The sequence below is a fragment of the Littorina saxatilis genome, linkage group LG3 (genome assembly GCF_037325665.1).
Source record: "Littorina saxatilis isolate snail1 linkage group LG3, US_GU_Lsax_2.0, whole genome shotgun sequence".
Taxonomy (NCBI): domain Eukaryota; kingdom Metazoa; phylum Mollusca; class Gastropoda; order Littorinimorpha; family Littorinidae; genus Littorina; species Littorina saxatilis.
In genome coordinates this window covers 28989027-29006375 of record NC_090247.1, presented here as the reverse complement: position 1 = coordinate 29006375, position 17349 = coordinate 28989027, and the positions used below count along the sequence as shown (strand labels likewise).

General features: G+C 43.2%; 1 protein-coding gene across 1 annotated transcript; it reads right to left on the bottom strand.

Moving 5' to 3' along the window:
• Positions 1 to 555: 555 nt before the first annotated feature.
• Positions 556 to 5625, bottom strand: LOC138962079 (neuropeptides capa receptor-like). The gene is made up of 2 exons (XM_070333790.1): positions 4262 to 5625; positions 556 to 2416 (listed from the first exon to the last, which is right to left on the bottom strand). Exons 1-2 carry the CDS (start codon positions 4534 to 4536, stop codon positions 1489 to 1491), a joined length of 1203 nt encoding a protein of 400 aa, XP_070189891.1. The 5' UTR covers positions 4537 to 5625; the 3' UTR covers positions 556 to 1488.
• Between the last annotated feature and the right edge of the window lie 11724 nt (positions 5626 to 17349).

The following is a 17349-nucleotide window of genomic DNA, read 5'->3' as shown; positions in this document are numbered from 1 at the left end:
GTTCTGCTACGCTACGAATGTCCCGACATTCTCATACGTCGGATAGTACGGACCATGACACTAAACAGTAAAGCACAGTGTGATGTATTGTTAAACGTTGTCCCTAAGCTACGAACGACAGCAGTGTCCCAACATACACGGTCAAACGTAGCACTATATGAAAAAGTTCTAAAAACACATACACAACTAAAACACACACACACACACACACACACACACACACACACACACACAAACACACACACACACACACACACACACACACACACACATACACAAACTCAGCCTGCGATCGCTTTCCTCATAAAACTTTGTCATTAAGCTACAGACGACGCCAGTGTTCTGACACTCTCATAAAATAACGAGAGAGAAAAAAAACAGCCTGCGATTTTTTGTATTCTAAAACTTTGCCGCACCGCAATAATACGAACACAGCCACAGTATATATATATATATATATATATATATATATATATATATATATATATATATATATATATATATATATATATATATATATATATATATATATACATTGGTGCATGAGAGGTCCAAGCACTCTAAACTAAAGCCATTTCACGAAGTGTGCATCCACAGGGACTCATTCTCAAACCAAATATCATTCCAACGGCGGGTCTGTATCGAGAAAAACGTTGGCAACACGGGCTGTCCCTGCGTTTCCCGGTGGCACGTACACACACTATGTATCCACAGGGACTCTCATATCAACATTAATGTAACCAGCCTACCAGCACTTGCAGCATTACAACTCTCAAACGTTGAGCGCCGTTTCAAGCAAGCGTTAACGCTGTCCTTAACTGAGCTCGAAGATGACTTCGCAAAAGCTTCTTGAAGTCTTTTTACCGAAAAATCAGTGCCAAAGTTCCCTGTAGCGAGCTTCTTGAAGTCTTTTTACCGAAAAATCAGTGCCAAAGTTCCCTGTAGCGAGCTTCTTGAAGTAGACTTCGCGAAGTCAGGCTGTCTCTATCCCTTCCCCGTCTAGTAGCACTCACATAGTATGCATTCACTGGTACTCAGGAACGCATTATGTAAACAGCCAACGAGTACTGGAAAACGTCATATAATATCAAGCAATTGTAGCCCACAAACTGTTCCTTCACTATCCAGTAGCGCGTACACATTATGTATCCACAGAGACTCTCACGCCAAATCAGTGCAACAAACCTAACAGTACACATGCATTCTTACGACTCACAAACGTCGGACTGTATCAAACGAACGTCCATCATTAGTTATTCCTGCCCTGCCCAGAAGCACGGAAGAATGTCTGGGTGGGAGAGAGGAGTCCATTCTTTTCCATGGTTTTGCCTGGGCAGCCCAGGAGGCTCATGTGGTGGTATCCGTTCTTGCTTCGCCTGTCATACCATTTCTTGAGAGTTGGGATGACACAGTATGTGTTCACAGAGACTCGATCCTTATTCTAAATATACCCAGCCAACGAGTACTTGAATTCTAATAACTCTCAACTCAAACGTCGGACTGTATCAAGCAAGCATTAGCTATAGGCTGCCCCTGTCCGCAGCCTCTCAAGCTGATTCTCTGCGGGTCCACCTCAGAGGAGGTCTCGCAGTCACACAGCCCAGACACGCGGTCCTTCCCGCCGCACAGCAAGCTAAGCGTGTGCTTGCGGAAGTTCTTGGACACCACCAGGTACAAGAGAAACTTGAGGGCGAAGTTGAGGAGGCTGATGCTCCGGGCGATCTCCGAGCTCTTGAGAAACATGAAGTCCCTGTTGTCGGTGAAGAAGCCGGCCACCCTCAGCACGGAGTTGGGACACTGCGTGATGATGACGAGGCCCACGAGAGAATAGACGATCTCCGTGGCTCTCAGCGTGGTCTGGGGCGAGGAGGCCTTGTTCCGCATGGGGCCCGCGCGAGGCCCGTAGTCCGAGGCGGACGAGATGCGGTAGTACTCGCAGCCCCGCACCACGATGAGCACCACGAGGACGATGATGACTAGCAGCGGGCACACGGACACCACGATGCAGTCCAGCTTGTCCAGGGTCTCCACGGGCACCATGAACTCCTCCCACGTGTGGCAGATGCCCGTGCGCGGGGCCGGCCCGTTGAAGTAGATGACGTAGGAGTAGGCGACGACGGTGAGGACGGCCATGGAGACCAGGACCACCTTGGCCCTGAAGACGGTGCACATGGACACCTTCTTGAGGGGCCAGTACACGCTGATGAACTTCTCCACCACCGCGGCCACCGAGTACCACATGGACAGGAAGAGGCAGGCGTAGTTGAAGAAGGTGCCGAACTGGCACACCCCCATCTGGGACATGATGGGCAGCTTGTGGCCGTAGGTCAGGCTGTTGAGGAAGATGGTGAACAGGTAGCCGCTGTCCGCCACCGCTATCCCCGACAGGTAGGGCACGCCGGGCACCTTGCGGAACCTGCAACAACCACAGGACGAACAGGTCAATATAAACAATGCAGTGGATTTATTCAAGAAACCCCATTGGGGTAAATGAGAAAACAAATACAAGAAAAAGAAAGAAATGCAAACTGTTTCAACATATACATAAGTTCATTCCGATGAAGGGAAAAAAAGAGGATTTCATACCAAGCCGCAGCAGAACTGCAAAGGAAGATCCAAGCTGTGGAAATGAGAAATCCTTGGCGTTTCCCACATTTAGCACATCATCAATGAGTAAGTCCACATAACTATATATATCATTCCGCATGTGGACCACCACGAAGGCCAGCTGACCACTGTAAAACTGAAGAAGTTAGATGCTGTGATGGTATGAAAGCTTCTGGAAACCGAGATGGTATGAACATGTTACAAGAACAGGAGGCAGACCTGTTTACCCCCATAAGTGTTTTGGAGTAATGCTCTGCCCCAAAAATAGTAATCCTGGCACAAAAATAGTAATCATCCAGCATTCGTCGCCAATTACAACGCCGCGGCACATGACAACTGTGTCTGCGAAACGCAATCATGCACATATATCCATCATTTACAAACAAAACACATCAGTCAGTTTTTGTAGTCATCATAATTTCAAAGAAGATCACATCAAAAGCACATGCATCACTGATTCTTTTTCTTTTGCTCGTAGTAGGCCTTTTTCAGTGTGTCAAGCGCTTCTCTACTGTACTTGCGCTTGCCGAATGAGTGAGGGCGAGACTTCACCACTAGAATAAGGCTCTCCAGCGTCTCATCAGACAGACATGATCTCTGGTCAGTCCTGTGCTTTTTCACCCCATTTTGCCATTGAAAAAAACAATGCCAAACATGTGAATTGATAAAAAATAAAAAAAATAAAAAAAAAATTAAAAAAAATTTAATTTTTTTTAAAAATTTTTTATTTATGAAAATCGTAGTCTTGACACGGATAGCGGAATGGCGTATTTTTTTCAGAAAATCGTAATAAATTACGCCAAAATCGTAAGGGTAAACAGGTCTGAGGAGGGCTTTCCGAGACCATCCTCCTGGGATCGGTGCGCGGGAAGAGGAGACATGCAAGACAAAAGAGAATGTTTGACAACATTGCAGAGTGGACTGACAATTTCTTCTTCTTCTTCGTTCATGGGCTGAAACTCCCACGTTCACTCATGTTTCTGCATGAGTGGGTTTGTACGTGTATGGCCGTTTTTACCCCGCCATTCAGGCAGCCATACGCCGCTTTCGGGAGAAGCATGTGCTGGGTATTTTCGTGTTTCTATAACCCACCGAACTCAGACATGGATTACAGGATCTTTTCCGTGCGCACTTGGTCTTGTGCTTGCGTGTACACACGAAGAGGGATAATAAAGGCACAACCAAGCGTTCACATAAGTTGACCTGGGAGATCGGAAAAATCTACACCCTTAGCCCACCAAGCGGCAGCGGCCGGGATTTGAACTCACGACCATCCGATTAAAAGACTGCTCACGACCGGCTCAGGAGGAGACACCTGGTGCAGCGGGCGTGAATGCAGTACCCGCACGACCATTTTAATCCCATTTTCTAATCAAACAATATATTTTTGGGTTTTGAAAACAATAAAAATGTTTAAAAAAAAACTTTTGTGTCTTTAACATTTAGGTAAATATAATAATTAAACCTCAAATCCCAAACGTGAGTATATTGTAAAAGGTCTATAGTGTCAGTAACATCCGAGAAAACCTTATTACCGTTAAGATTTCTTGTCCACAGAGGCTGGCCTGGCAGCCTTACAGTAACACTGCTCATATCATTTTTAAGGCTCTTCTGGTTGCTTGGGTGAGTAAAAAACCAAACCCTCAGTACTGACCTTGACCTTGTGAAAATGAGGTAGATCATGATGTTACCGAGGATGCCGATGACGAAAAGGAGGGGGTCCCCGTAGTACTTCACTTTCTGCATGTTGCCAAAGAACGGGTCCATCATCGGGGGGCGGAAACCCATTGTCCGTCGGGAGGCGTTAAGGGGAATTTGGGTTGTCAAGTTGTTGAGGCTGTGGTCCATGCTCGTGGGGGTGGAGGTAGAGTTAGACATCGTGAGAAGATCTACTGACATTTCTGCCACCATATGGCCACTATAAGTCATCTCTTGATTCCCCGTGGTTCAATCTCGGTAATCTGGCGCAGAACGGGACAGGCCAAAAGCATCCGTGAAAATTCACTTCAAAGACCTACCTTATCGGGAGTAAGGTTTATACCTACTTCACTGGGAATACATGCGACTCTAACTTGGACACGCTAGGTCGATATCAACTTTGTATTCTCACTTTGCGGGTACACGTGAAATGTTCGAAGGACAGTTCTTTCGCTGTTCACTTTTTCACCAATTACAGTCACCACAGACACATTTTGTCAGTGTCAGTGTCAATTTTCAAGTTGTGCTTTTAAATTCACAAAAAGCAAATGTTGATGTTCAGTATTGGCATTGACGTTATGGTTTCAAAGTAACCGCAATGTGATTTCCGGTATCAGTGTCAATATTCATGCTTTGCTGTAGGAGTCACCACAAACTGTGTTTACAGCGTCAGAGTCTATATTCACGTTGTGCTCCCAAATCGTGCAATGCGTATATTCCTTTGGGGGATCAGTACTAAATACAATAGGCAGAGGCGTAGTTTCTCACTGCAGAACTGTAATCCCAGGATTTAGGGTCGTTGTCCATAAATACGCCGAGTTCTCTCTCGTCTGAGCATTCGTAAAACTGGTTGTGTTGACAAGACTCTCTGCTAATCACAGCAAAGGTTGATTTCTCGCTCGTGCCTAAGGAAAACTCGGAGCACAGAGGGCGGCCTGGTTGGTCTGTTTCTTACCTCATGGCTTTAATTGAAAAGCAAATCTGGAATTCTCATCCCAACAACCCTGCAAGAGTTTCAGTGCCTGACTTTAGCGCGTAAAACACTATTTTATCCATGAAAGGGGAAGTAAAAGAGCAGACCACAAGCACAGAGTTAGCTTCAGCGGTTGGTCGTCAGGTCTGTTTTTAGGTGACTGAACAAACGCGATTCTTTGTCTTTGTTTCACTGTTTTAGTCGATACATCATTTGAAGCAAGTTGTTCAATCCGTTTTGCGTAACCGCTTTCTGTCGATGGAAGGAGTCTGTAGAAAATTGGAACCACGATAGCTCTCCTCCGGAGCACGTTGCTTTCACCGCCGCGTCTGCGTCGATTTCGTTCACCTCGGTATCTGCAAAAATAATGTTTTATAGTATAAGATAAAGCTTGTTTTAGAGTAAAAGGAACGGATTTGTAAAAACGCTTTTGTTTAGACAGAATGATGTTAGCGTGAGAAATTTACGACAACATAAACCACCAGCCACAAAAGAGAACAAAACAAGAAATTCCTCCGATAGGAACTACACCCCCGTCAAAGGGAAATAACCTTCTCAGTTGGTGGCAGTGAGAATGGTTATTTCCCTTTGACCAACGGAGGTGTCCGTCTATACCAGGCCTTGTATAATTTTAATCCACCAATAACTCCCTAACCGTGTGTTTGACTGGTCCCAATTTTTGTAAGGACCGTCTCAGGAATGTATAGAACCTGTTCACCAAGTTTGGTGACGATCGGTCCGTTCATTCTTGAGATCTACTTGCGAACACAAACACATCGAGTGAAACCTAAACACACCCCTATACCGGGGGTGTAATCAAGAAAAAAACACAGTTTTGAATTTGAACAAAAACAGAGAGAGAGAGAGAGAGAGAGAGAGAGAGAGAGAGAGAGAGAGAGAGAGAGAGAGAGAGAGAGAGAGAGAGAGAGAGAGAGAGAGAGAGAGAGAGAGAGAGAGAGAGAGAGAGAGGAGGAGGAGAGGAAACAGAGAGAAGAGGGGAGGAGAGGAAATAGAGAGAAGAGAGGGAGATAGAGAGAAAGGAGAGACTAGAGAGAAAGAGACGGGCAGAAATACAGACATGCAGAGACAGAGAGACGCAACAGGTCTAAATAACGGTACAAATTAGCAATGACCTGGAAACCATATTTGTTTTTGTTTTACCATGTGTTGCAAATGGCATCCGGGCAAGTAGCAGCACAATATTGATGCAAAAGCCACGGGCCATAAATCATAGAAAAGTAGAGGGAAGGAAGCAAAATAGTCAAGAAAATCAGAATACGTTCTCTACTAGTTATGCCATAGAAAACTAGAATTGCTCTGGCCTGTTTATCAAAATCAAGAGCACAAATCAGAAATCTATCAATACATAAACCATAACCTAAGAGGATATGAAGAAAACAAATCACAAACAAAAGAGTAATAAAAGATGGAAGAAAGAAAGAAAGAAAGAAAGAAAGAAAGAAAGAAAGCACAAAAAAGCACAAAACCAATCAAAAATGCATAACCTATTGCAAACTTAAAGAAAGAAACGAGGAAATAATTACATAACGAAAACCATTGAGACAGCAAGAAACATAAAAATAACATAACATAAGAACTAATTACCAAAAAAGACAGAAACTGAAGAAATATAGAACAAATTACCCACAAAAATCGGCCTACAAAAGCCATTTTGCTTTCTATCAACTCTTCTCCAAAATCGAGTGCGAGGAGCAGCTGAATATTGATGACAAAACGACAGTATTAGCCAAACAGACTGTGAAGAGTGACACTATGTCGTGGCAAATACTCAACTCCAGGCAAATAAAACAAACAAGGTAATGTGTAAATCATAACCCAGAAAAGACAGTTCACCGTATTTCCCCACCGCAACACGTCAATACGAAAGTACTTTGTCTTGACAAGAGCTCGCAGAGATCGCAGACAATTCTGACAGGAGAGTGTTTGTTTAGAACTTGATAGATCGGATTTGTTCTGGGACTGATAAGGGAGTTTTTTTCGGCAGAGGCTCGGCAAAAATGCGCCATGATAGTGTTGCTGCTACGTCAGAATTGACACCGATCCAAGCGTTAAAGATAATATATAGAAGGAAGACGCCATTGTTGAAACTTTTTCGGGAGAATTTAACCTTTACAAGAGCAAGGGAAGGACATTCGCTGTGCTGTTATTTAGACACACCTGAAATGATTAACCCGATAACTTGAAAAGCTCCGTAACTATACGAATTAATCAAATTAAAGTAAATAAGGGAACGGTAACGTTGTATACGCACTTCTTCGTTTGAGTATCGATTCTGTTTCTCAACTTATTTACAGTGATGTCAATCACTGATACAGCTAGCAGACGAAATCCCTCAGCAGTAAAGTACTCAAATCTTTAATCTAACAAATGCGTGCAAGATGCATCGCTGTTTGGGGCAAAAAGTTGGGCGGGGAAAAAAGACGGCTCATGGAGAAATTAGTCTACACAGACTACCCAAACACAGCCTTTGAACTTTGAATAACTGAACGCTCAAACGCCAATTTTAAGGTACTCTGTTTGCGTGGTGACGTAATTACAAACCCGAACCCAAACCTTGCACCTAATTTGAGACCCTTTATTTGGCCAGGGGTGTCCCTTTAAAATATTCCTTGGTGTTTGTGGAACTGTTGTCAGAAGCTGCGATGATGATGATGATGATGATGATGATGATGATGACGACGACAACAACGATGATGATGATGATGATAATGACGATAATGATAACAATGACGACGATGGTGATGATAGAAGCTTTCTACGTACATTCCTGAGCCAAAACGTTCGATGTTGCAGTTCATAAAACCATGTCAAAATCTTCCCTTGTGTTTGAGCCAGTATTGTCAGCAGTTGCGATGACACAATTATGCCAGATTCCTTCTTCCTAAGTCTCTGTGCCAAACATGTCGATTGTCTAGACGATAAAGTAAAACCATGATCTTTCTCTGTGTCTGTCATAGTAATTTCTGTTGTCGTGGTGATACAAGTGTGCCAGAATTCTTCGTAGGCTCTGTGCCCGAACTGTCAGTTACGCAGACGATAAAATAAAACCAGGATCTCCGTATGTCTTTGTTTCAAATCTGATTAGGAAACATCTGATAACAAAATCACCAGGATCTGCCCATGTCTTTGTACTAAAACTGTCCATTTTCTACGTAACGAATTAACCTCAAAGTTTTCGTTCGACAATGTATCAAAAAAGTGTTGACATTTTTAATGACACAACAACATCAGCTATATAGTCCATGTATCTCTTAAAATCGATACAAACAAATTATCATAACAATACGATACAAGAACCTTCCCGCGTCTCCGCACCAAAAGTGTCTATTACATACATAATAAACTGACCACACATTCTTCTTCTGTCCTACTTTCAAACGTGTCGATATGTTCGATGACATTAGAATCTATTTCTGTCTCTCTGTGTCAGAGTTAATGCTAAATGAAAATGGAATAAATGAGATCAGAATCTCTCGAATTCACTTTACCCAAACCGTCAATTATCCAGATGATAAAATGATGACAGGTGCTTTTTCTAGCTGTCTTTGTGTCAAAATTGTCAACCATTCCGATGACGCTATGATCTCAGCTAAGCTCAATTGCTATGACTTTGTTATATAGTTGGTACCATTGAAAACGACAGCAAAGATATCCCAATGGTTCTCATCCGAACCATCTACTTGATTCTGAATGTGTCTGCTTCCTCGTGTCTCGATTGTCTGCCGGATATTATATTTCCATCAATTATGATATCTGTTGGTTTTTTCTTTAATCCCCCCCCCCCTCCCTCCCTCCCTCCCATCCCCCCTCCCTCCTCTCTCTCTCTCTCTCTCTCTCTCTCTCTCTCTCTCTCTCTCTCTCTGTACATTTCAATGTTTTATCATGCATTATGTATTCGGATAAACCGGCACGGTTGGCCTAGTGGTAAGGCGTCCGCCCCGTGATCGGGAGGTCGTGGGTTCGAACCCCGGCCGGGTCATACCTAAGACTTTAAAGTTGCCAATCTAGTGGCTGCTCCGCCTGGCGTCCGGCATTATGGGGTTAGTGCTAGGACTGGTTGGTTCGGTGTCACAATAATGTGACTGGGTGAGACATGAACCTGTGCTGCGACTTCTGTCTTGTGTTTGGCGCACGTTATATGTCAAAGCAGCACCGTCCTGATATGGCCCTTCGTGGTCGGCTGGGCGTTAAAAATAAAAATAATAAAAAGTATTCGGATAAGTAATGAATTAATTAGTAATACTGTATGATTGCGATTGACAATTGTCCTTTTATTGTCTTTATTTTTATGTCTTAGTTTAGCAGGGACAGATTGTAAGACTAGGCGTGAGCCTAAAATCTCCATCATTGAGTAATAAAGTTCGTTCGTTCGTTCGTTCGTTCTCTCTCTCTCACTATCTCTCTCTCTCACTCTCTCTGTCTCTCTCTCACTCTCTCTCTCTCTTTCTGTCTCTCTCTCTCACTCTCTCTCTGTCTCTCACTCTCTCTCTCTCACTCTCTCTGTCTCTCTCTCTCACTCTCTCCTCTCACTCTCTCTCTCTTTCTGTCTCTCTCTCTCTCACTCTCTCTCTTTGTCTCTCACTCTCTCTCTCTGTTTCTCACTCTCTCTGTCTCTCTCTCTCTCACTCTCTCTCTGTCTTTCTGTCTCTCACTCTCTCTCTCTCTGTCTCTCACTCTCTCTCTGTCTCTCTCTCTGTCTCTCACTCTCTCTCTCTCTCTGTCTCTCTCTCTGTCTCTCACTTTCTCTCTCTCACTCTCTCTCTCTCTCTGTCTCTCTCTCTCTCTCTCACTCTCTCTGTCTCTCTCTCTGTCTCTCACTCTCTCTCTCTGTCTCTCACTCTCTCTCTCTGTCTCTCTCTCTGTCTCTCACTCTCTCTCTCTCTCACTCTCTGTCTCTCTCTCTCTGTCTTTCTCTCTGTCTCTCACTTTCTCTGTCTCTGTCCCTCTCTCATTGCTCTCTGTCTCTCTCTCTGTCTCTCACTCTCTCTGTGTCTCTCAATCTCTCTCTATCTCAGTCTCTCTCTCTCTCTATCTCAGTCCCTCTCTCTCTTTCTCTTTCTGTCTCTCTCTCTCTCTCTCTCTCTCTTTCTGTCTCTCCCTCTCTCTCACTCTCTCTCTCTCTCTCTCTTACTTTCCCCGCTCCTTCCCTCTCTCTCTCCATTGCTCACGCTCTCAGTTATTCTTGCGTTGTCACATTTCGTTCAGCAATCCGTATAAATATTCTAAACAATGAAGTGACTGTGGTGAGACGAACAAAGTTTTAAAAAACCAAAAGACGTATAAATATTTACATCGTCACTGACTTTGATAGTCTCTTGACGGAGCTGACTTCAACTTCGTCTTGCTTCCTTTGCTTTATTAATTCAATTATTCATCAATTCACGTATTTATGCCTTTGTTAAATTCATTTGTTTCTCTATCTGTTTATTTTCTAGCAGAGAAAAGTACACCCACTTATTTAAACGTTCACGATAAAACTGGTGCGTAAAGTCCACTGGTTGATATTTTTCAATAATTAATGCTGGTCATGTTCCGATAGAACGCGACAACTAGACATGTCTATACATATAAATAAAAGAGAGTGTCTGTCTCTGTGTGTGTGTGTGTGTGTGTGTGTGTGTGTGTGTGTGTCTGTCTGTGGTCGCCATACCTCTGAGATGGCAAGAGGCAGGAACAAGATAGTGTGCACGTACACTCCCTAGGTGCCGCAGATGTGCACCTGGGTTTTATTGATTTTCTTGATTCATTGTTTCCTTTTTCAGATTATGGACCTCCCATTTATTGAATACAGCCTATATGGTGCAAGACAAGTTCAGTGCCTACTGTTCACCTGTAGCAAGCACATCATGCCAGTGATATTAGAGACTCGCTATTGCTCCTATGAGGGGAAGAAATGAAGAATGAAAAATTAACTGGACAGTTCCGGAAATTTCTAGAAGGTAAGGGAGATAACTCTTTTTTTGTATCCAAACAAAGGAGGTAAAGCTAATGATAATGGGATAGCGAGCGTCTTAAATTGCTACAGGGCTCCGCTTACTCCCGGGCGAAGCCGGGCTTAACTGCTAGTTAATTAATATACGTCATGTGCTTTTGATGTCCAAGCGTTGCTACATATACCAACACAAAACCCACCCAACCCACTCCCACCCCACCATTCCGCCATACCACCCCTTCCTCCCCTTTTTGAAGGTTTGCTACCATCGCTTCTACGATAGACATAGTGATAGAACATTTCACCGACGTTCGAAATCACAGTCCACATCAACACTATATTAGTGTTTTCCCAAAACGAGTACAGGCGACCCCCACTGCCTTAACCAAAACCTTATAAATATAATAGGCTTCCGCGTTTCCAGATCACCAATCCAAACGAGAAAATTGATGTGAGCGTGTTTAGCAGTGTACAGGGATTTGCAATATAAGCTTTAGCCGTGGCTGTTTTCGTCTGACAAGCTACAGGGGGCGGCCTTGCAGCCCCCCTGCAAAATCCAATCTTCCGGCATGGTCCTGCAATTTGTAACGCTCACTGTCTCTGTTCAGTTCCTCATCTCATTCTTTTGGTACCAACTTCCCTATACTGTGTCTTCATCTAGGCGCTGACATCCCCCCCCCCCATCCCCCATCCCGCTTCCTCCGAATCGGATCCCCGCCTTTACTGTCCCTTCACTTTCCCCGAGTCACTTTCTCGCTTAGGTTTTCTTTTTTTCTGTCTGCCTCTATCCCTCTTCGTCTTTCCCTTCTTCTTCTTTCCCTTTGCCCACAAGCATACAGACAGGCAGACACAAAAGATACAACAATTGACAAACAGGCGTCTGCACTGGATTATGGATTTTTTTTAATGAGAACAACGCCCATGCCAACTTACTGTTTCTTTCCACTTAGAATTACTTCGCTGAAACGCATTGAGCGAGAAAGAATGAAAGAAAAAAAGGAAAAGAAAGAAAGCAAGAAACTAACAAACAAATGGCAGAAGATTAACTATTTCTATTATAGGGCATCGGAACATCTACGGGTTTGTTTGCACACGCGCAGTAGTAGTACATGTATATGGCTACCTGTACACTCTTCAAAATAAGTTAAGGACCGGTCGTGAAAATACGCAATCTGTTATGTTTTGTCCAATAATTTATTTGAAACTTGCCTTTTGGAAATTCACAAAAGGACATTGAGTCTTGCTCTGGGAAACCTATTTCTTTGCCAAGCTGAAGACGTGTACAAATTGAGGGGGCCGACATTTTACAAACTACCATGATGAAATCGGCGCAAAACACGCCAGGGAAAAAACCTGTAATGCACGTGCTATGTACAACAGGGTTCCGGGCACGAAATTTGCTCACCAAATGTCTTAATGAACTGACACACTTGGAAATAATGCAATGTGCCAACATGCCCCCACGACGAAAACCCAGCGACTTGGATAGGGCACGGGCAATGAGATGGCTTCAAGATGTTGTTGATGCCAGGCACGTGGCTTACAGTCTTGCAGTGTCTCATTCCATCATCATCAGACTGAGGCAGAGCTTCACAAGCAATTGGAAGAGTGCAGTAACGGCAATGTTCTGGTCGGCTTATAGTAACCACAACGTTTCATCCAAAAGCAGGCCATTCAACAAAAAATGGTTGCTGCAAACGACAGTAGGCATCAACCACGAGCTGCTAACAACACTGTTATAATTGGTTAAACTGTTCAAAACTTCTTACATAGTTTCAACTTCTTTGCAAGACGCCCTGTCCGCAGAAACCACACGGCATGCAACAATATGCTTACACATGCATATAGTCACAACCCGGGAATTTCCATTTTTGAGTTATGAAATCCTTTTTTTTTTTAAATTTCCGTTTCATTGGAATGAGCTTATGTATATGTTGAGATTTTGCATTACTTTCCTTTTCTTGTATTTTGTTTTCTTTTTTCATGTGCCCCCATATGGGGTTTCTTGAATAAATTCTCTGCCTTGCCTTGCTTACCATCGAGCTGCCCGCCGAGCCTGGTGCTCTGAACATGTGAGGTGGTAATTAGTCATTGGTGGGTTCACGTTTTTGTTTACACATGGGACGCGCCGCTTAGTGGATCCTGCTGATGGACGCGTCAGAGTCTGGAGAAATCACGGAGAGCGCTTTGCAGATGGCGCGGTTCTGGAACAGAATCGTTTTGATGGGGGGCTCTGCGATGGCCTGGGGAGGGATCAACGCACTTCGTAGGACATCTAGATCTCTACCATGTAGTGGGCAGCTTAACCGGTGATCGCTGCCGGAATCACATTTTGCAGTTCGTCAGTCATTGTTAGAAACACTGTTGTTGTGAATTTAAAATTAGAGGGTTGTCGAGAGTAACAACTTCTGGCTTTGTTTTCGCTGTCGTTTTTGAAAGATAATTTTCTGCAGACAGTCCTCGGTTGATCAATGAAGAAAATAAGGTGAACGTTGTTATCTGTTTGGCATGCGTTTGCACAAAAAACACCCAACTTCTTCTTTACTTTTTTGAAGAGTATATGTATGTGTATGTTTTTGTGTCTAACCGTCTATCAGTGCTGTAAAATTAGTTTTCTTGTCAACAACAAAGTACAATCGATATGTAAAGTTCACATGATTACACCACAAACGGATGAAAAGACATTTCGACTTGAATCAATCAAAATGCCCCAGAGAGCGTTCTGTTGCTCGTTAGTCCTTGCAGCAGACTTGCCGATATCAAGCAGACCTGATGCTATTTTGAACGTCGTGTCGTGCATATCTCAACGTGCAGTGCTACCATCAGAAATGAAAACACGCTGCTATTTTATTAGTGAAATCTTGAAAGCCCTTGAATCTTATATGTAGTCGTTGAAAATCAGATTCGACAAAGACGATTGAACAAGAAGTCCCAGCTAGGAAGGTATAAACTGGTCTGTTTGTTTGTTTGTTTGTTTGTTTGCTTAACGCCCAGCCGACCACGAAGGGCCATATCAGGGCGGTGCTGCTTTGACATATAACGTGCGCCACACACAAGACAGAAGTCGCAGCACAGGCTTCATGTCTCACCCAGTCACATTATTCTGACACCGGACCAACCAGTCCTAACACTCACCCCATAATGCCAGACGCCAGGCGGAGCAGCCACTAGATTGCCAATTTTAAAGTCTTAGGTATGACCCGGCCGGGGTTCGAACCCACGACCTCCCGATCACGGGGCGGACGCCTTACCATTAGGCCAACCGTGCCGGTTTACTGGTCTGTTGAACCCCTTCCCTCAAAACATACACATAGACACAGAGTAAGCCAGACAGACACACACATATTATACACGCTCCCCGGCCCACGCACGATTCCATTCCCACAACTCACACGTAACCCAACTAAGCACACACACACACACACACACACACACACACACACACACACACACACACACACACACACACACACACACACACCTGCACTCACACACACACACACACACACAGACACCTACACACACCTACACACACACACACCTGCACACACACCCACTCTCACACATACACACATACTCCCACACACACACACACGGACACACACACACACTCACACACACACACACACACACACACACACACACACACACACAAATAAAAATACAACCAAAAAACAAACCAACATGAAAACAAACTTTCAAACAAACAAATCAACACAAACCAAAAGCGGCCACCATCCAAAAAGTAACAAACCACACCCACACATAACACAGAAAACACGAAACCTCAATGAAGCACACAAACGATCCCGAGAGAAGAAAATAATTTAGCAAAATTGAAGCAACAACACGAAACAAGTACAAAACAAAAGAAGAACAAAACAAGAGGCGAAGCCATCAAGGCTCACGTAAGAAATCGACAAACAGTAACACACACACACACACACACACACACACACACACACACACACACACACACACACACACACACACACACACACACACACACACACACACACAGAAAGAGCATAGGTGAAACTGTGCAAGAAAGCGAGACACTAGATCTAGATCTGTCTGTCTGCATGTAGCCTACTTACAGGGACACGACTGCCAACTAGTCTCGGCCCGCTCAAAATAATAATGACCGAGACTTTCAGTACTTCCTTCGCGTGACGTCTAACCCTCTTACGTCATAATGTGACGTCAATGTAATGTGACGTCTTCAAATGTTAGAGTTTCTACCACAGACATACACACGCACGCACGCACATACGCACGCACGCACAGACAGACAAAGTTACGATCGCATAGGCTACACTTACGTGAGCCAACGAGGTGATTTCAATACTAACGTTTCAAACTGCGTTTATTGCCACCTTCACTATTCCAGCAAAGCAATCAATTGCCTTCTGACGCATTGCTCATTCCACTCGGTCCCTTATTACTATACTGACAAAGTCACTGAACCTGACCGAGATAATGTAGCGAGAGAGTGAGGTAATTGGACCGTGAAAGAAAACCCAGGTCCTCCTGAATGAACAGTTACTTAATGAGACACAGTTATTCCTTCAATAAGGACTTTTTTGTCTTTTGTGGAATACATTATACATGTTGTTCTCGTTCGTGTCTTCATAGAACGTAAAAATATATCCTTACTTCTAAATTAGGCCCAACGGATTGGGAGAAAAAAACAGCCCACTGTCCCGAGATTTCATGCCTCATTATTCTTTTGAATGGATCGTTTCCAAGATTTTGCATCAGCAAATGTACATTTCTGCGTCGGTATATTGATTGACATGTCACTACGCTTCAAAGTATGTCTTGGTCATGAAATTAGACCGGCTCAAAAGAGAATTTAGACTACATGTTTTAACTTTATTTTGAAACTCGTTGTACAATATAATGTGGCGCTCTATTCACAATAGATGTTCACTTGGAACAAAGTGAAATGTGTATTTGTTGTAGCGCTGCGTGTTCTTTAACACGCGTACTTTTTGTGACTTTTTACATATCTACCCAAATCAGGCTTTCTTTATTTGTCCTTCATGAAAGGTGAATGGCGTCCGTTTTGTGACAAAAAAGGTTCCAATTTCTACCAAATAATGTTTCTAAATATGCCGTTGTATTTTAATTCTGGTCTTGTCCGGATGAGAGAGAAAAAAACATCCACCTATCGAGCTCAAGGAATTACTATATGAGCAAACTTACAACATCTGATTCTCATGTGTGACCTACTTGCAGAATTGAAGGTGATTCTTACATAAAAGTCTGGTGACGCAGTCTTTAATTTGATGCAGATTGCACACTTTCATGACATCTGCAGAATGCTTGAACTAGTCGATAAAAAAAAATAAATAAACAGCTAGTCTTCAACGAAACACCCAACACTTTTTCGCTTGAACTTAAAACCAAAAAAGCAGGATGAACAAAAAGTTCAGCAATGGCTTGTTCGATTTTTGTCTGCTTTTAGGAGCATTACCCTCGTAGAGGAAATTGAACAGCTATAATGTTATGTTCTTTTCTCTTTCTTTGTTCCATTCTATGTTTTTTTCGTGCATACTCATTTGCGATTTTCATAGATTGTGTTCTCCTTTTAAAGTTGCTTTTTCGCTGGCAATTTCATTCTGAGTACCTCTACAGTAATAATGCGTCTTTTTAAATTGAAGTAACACGACGTGTTCTTAAAAGAATTTATTTTAAATCTTTTAACACACAAAAAAGGAAAAGAAAACAGGCTTGAACAAAAGGAATCCACAAACGCAGAAGCTGGAGGTTAACTTTTTGATAATTAAATAAATCGCAGTACATTATACTGTATACTTGTACTTATGTTTATATCTGTCTTTTCTGATGAGGTAAACGCCGCATTCACCCCCCCCCCTACTACACCACACCTTGTCTAAAGGTGTTTCTCACTGATAAGTTAATAAAGTTAACATCATAAAAATGCATGGAAACCGATGTATTTATGTGCTTTTGGCTGCGATATAGTTTGACCCTCTCCCGGATATGCCTTGAATGATCGTCCATGGCCAGAAGTCTTTTAAGAAATAGTATTTCATTCACATGTGCCAAGGCCTAATAAACATCTCTCTCTCTCTCTCTCTCTCTCTCTCTC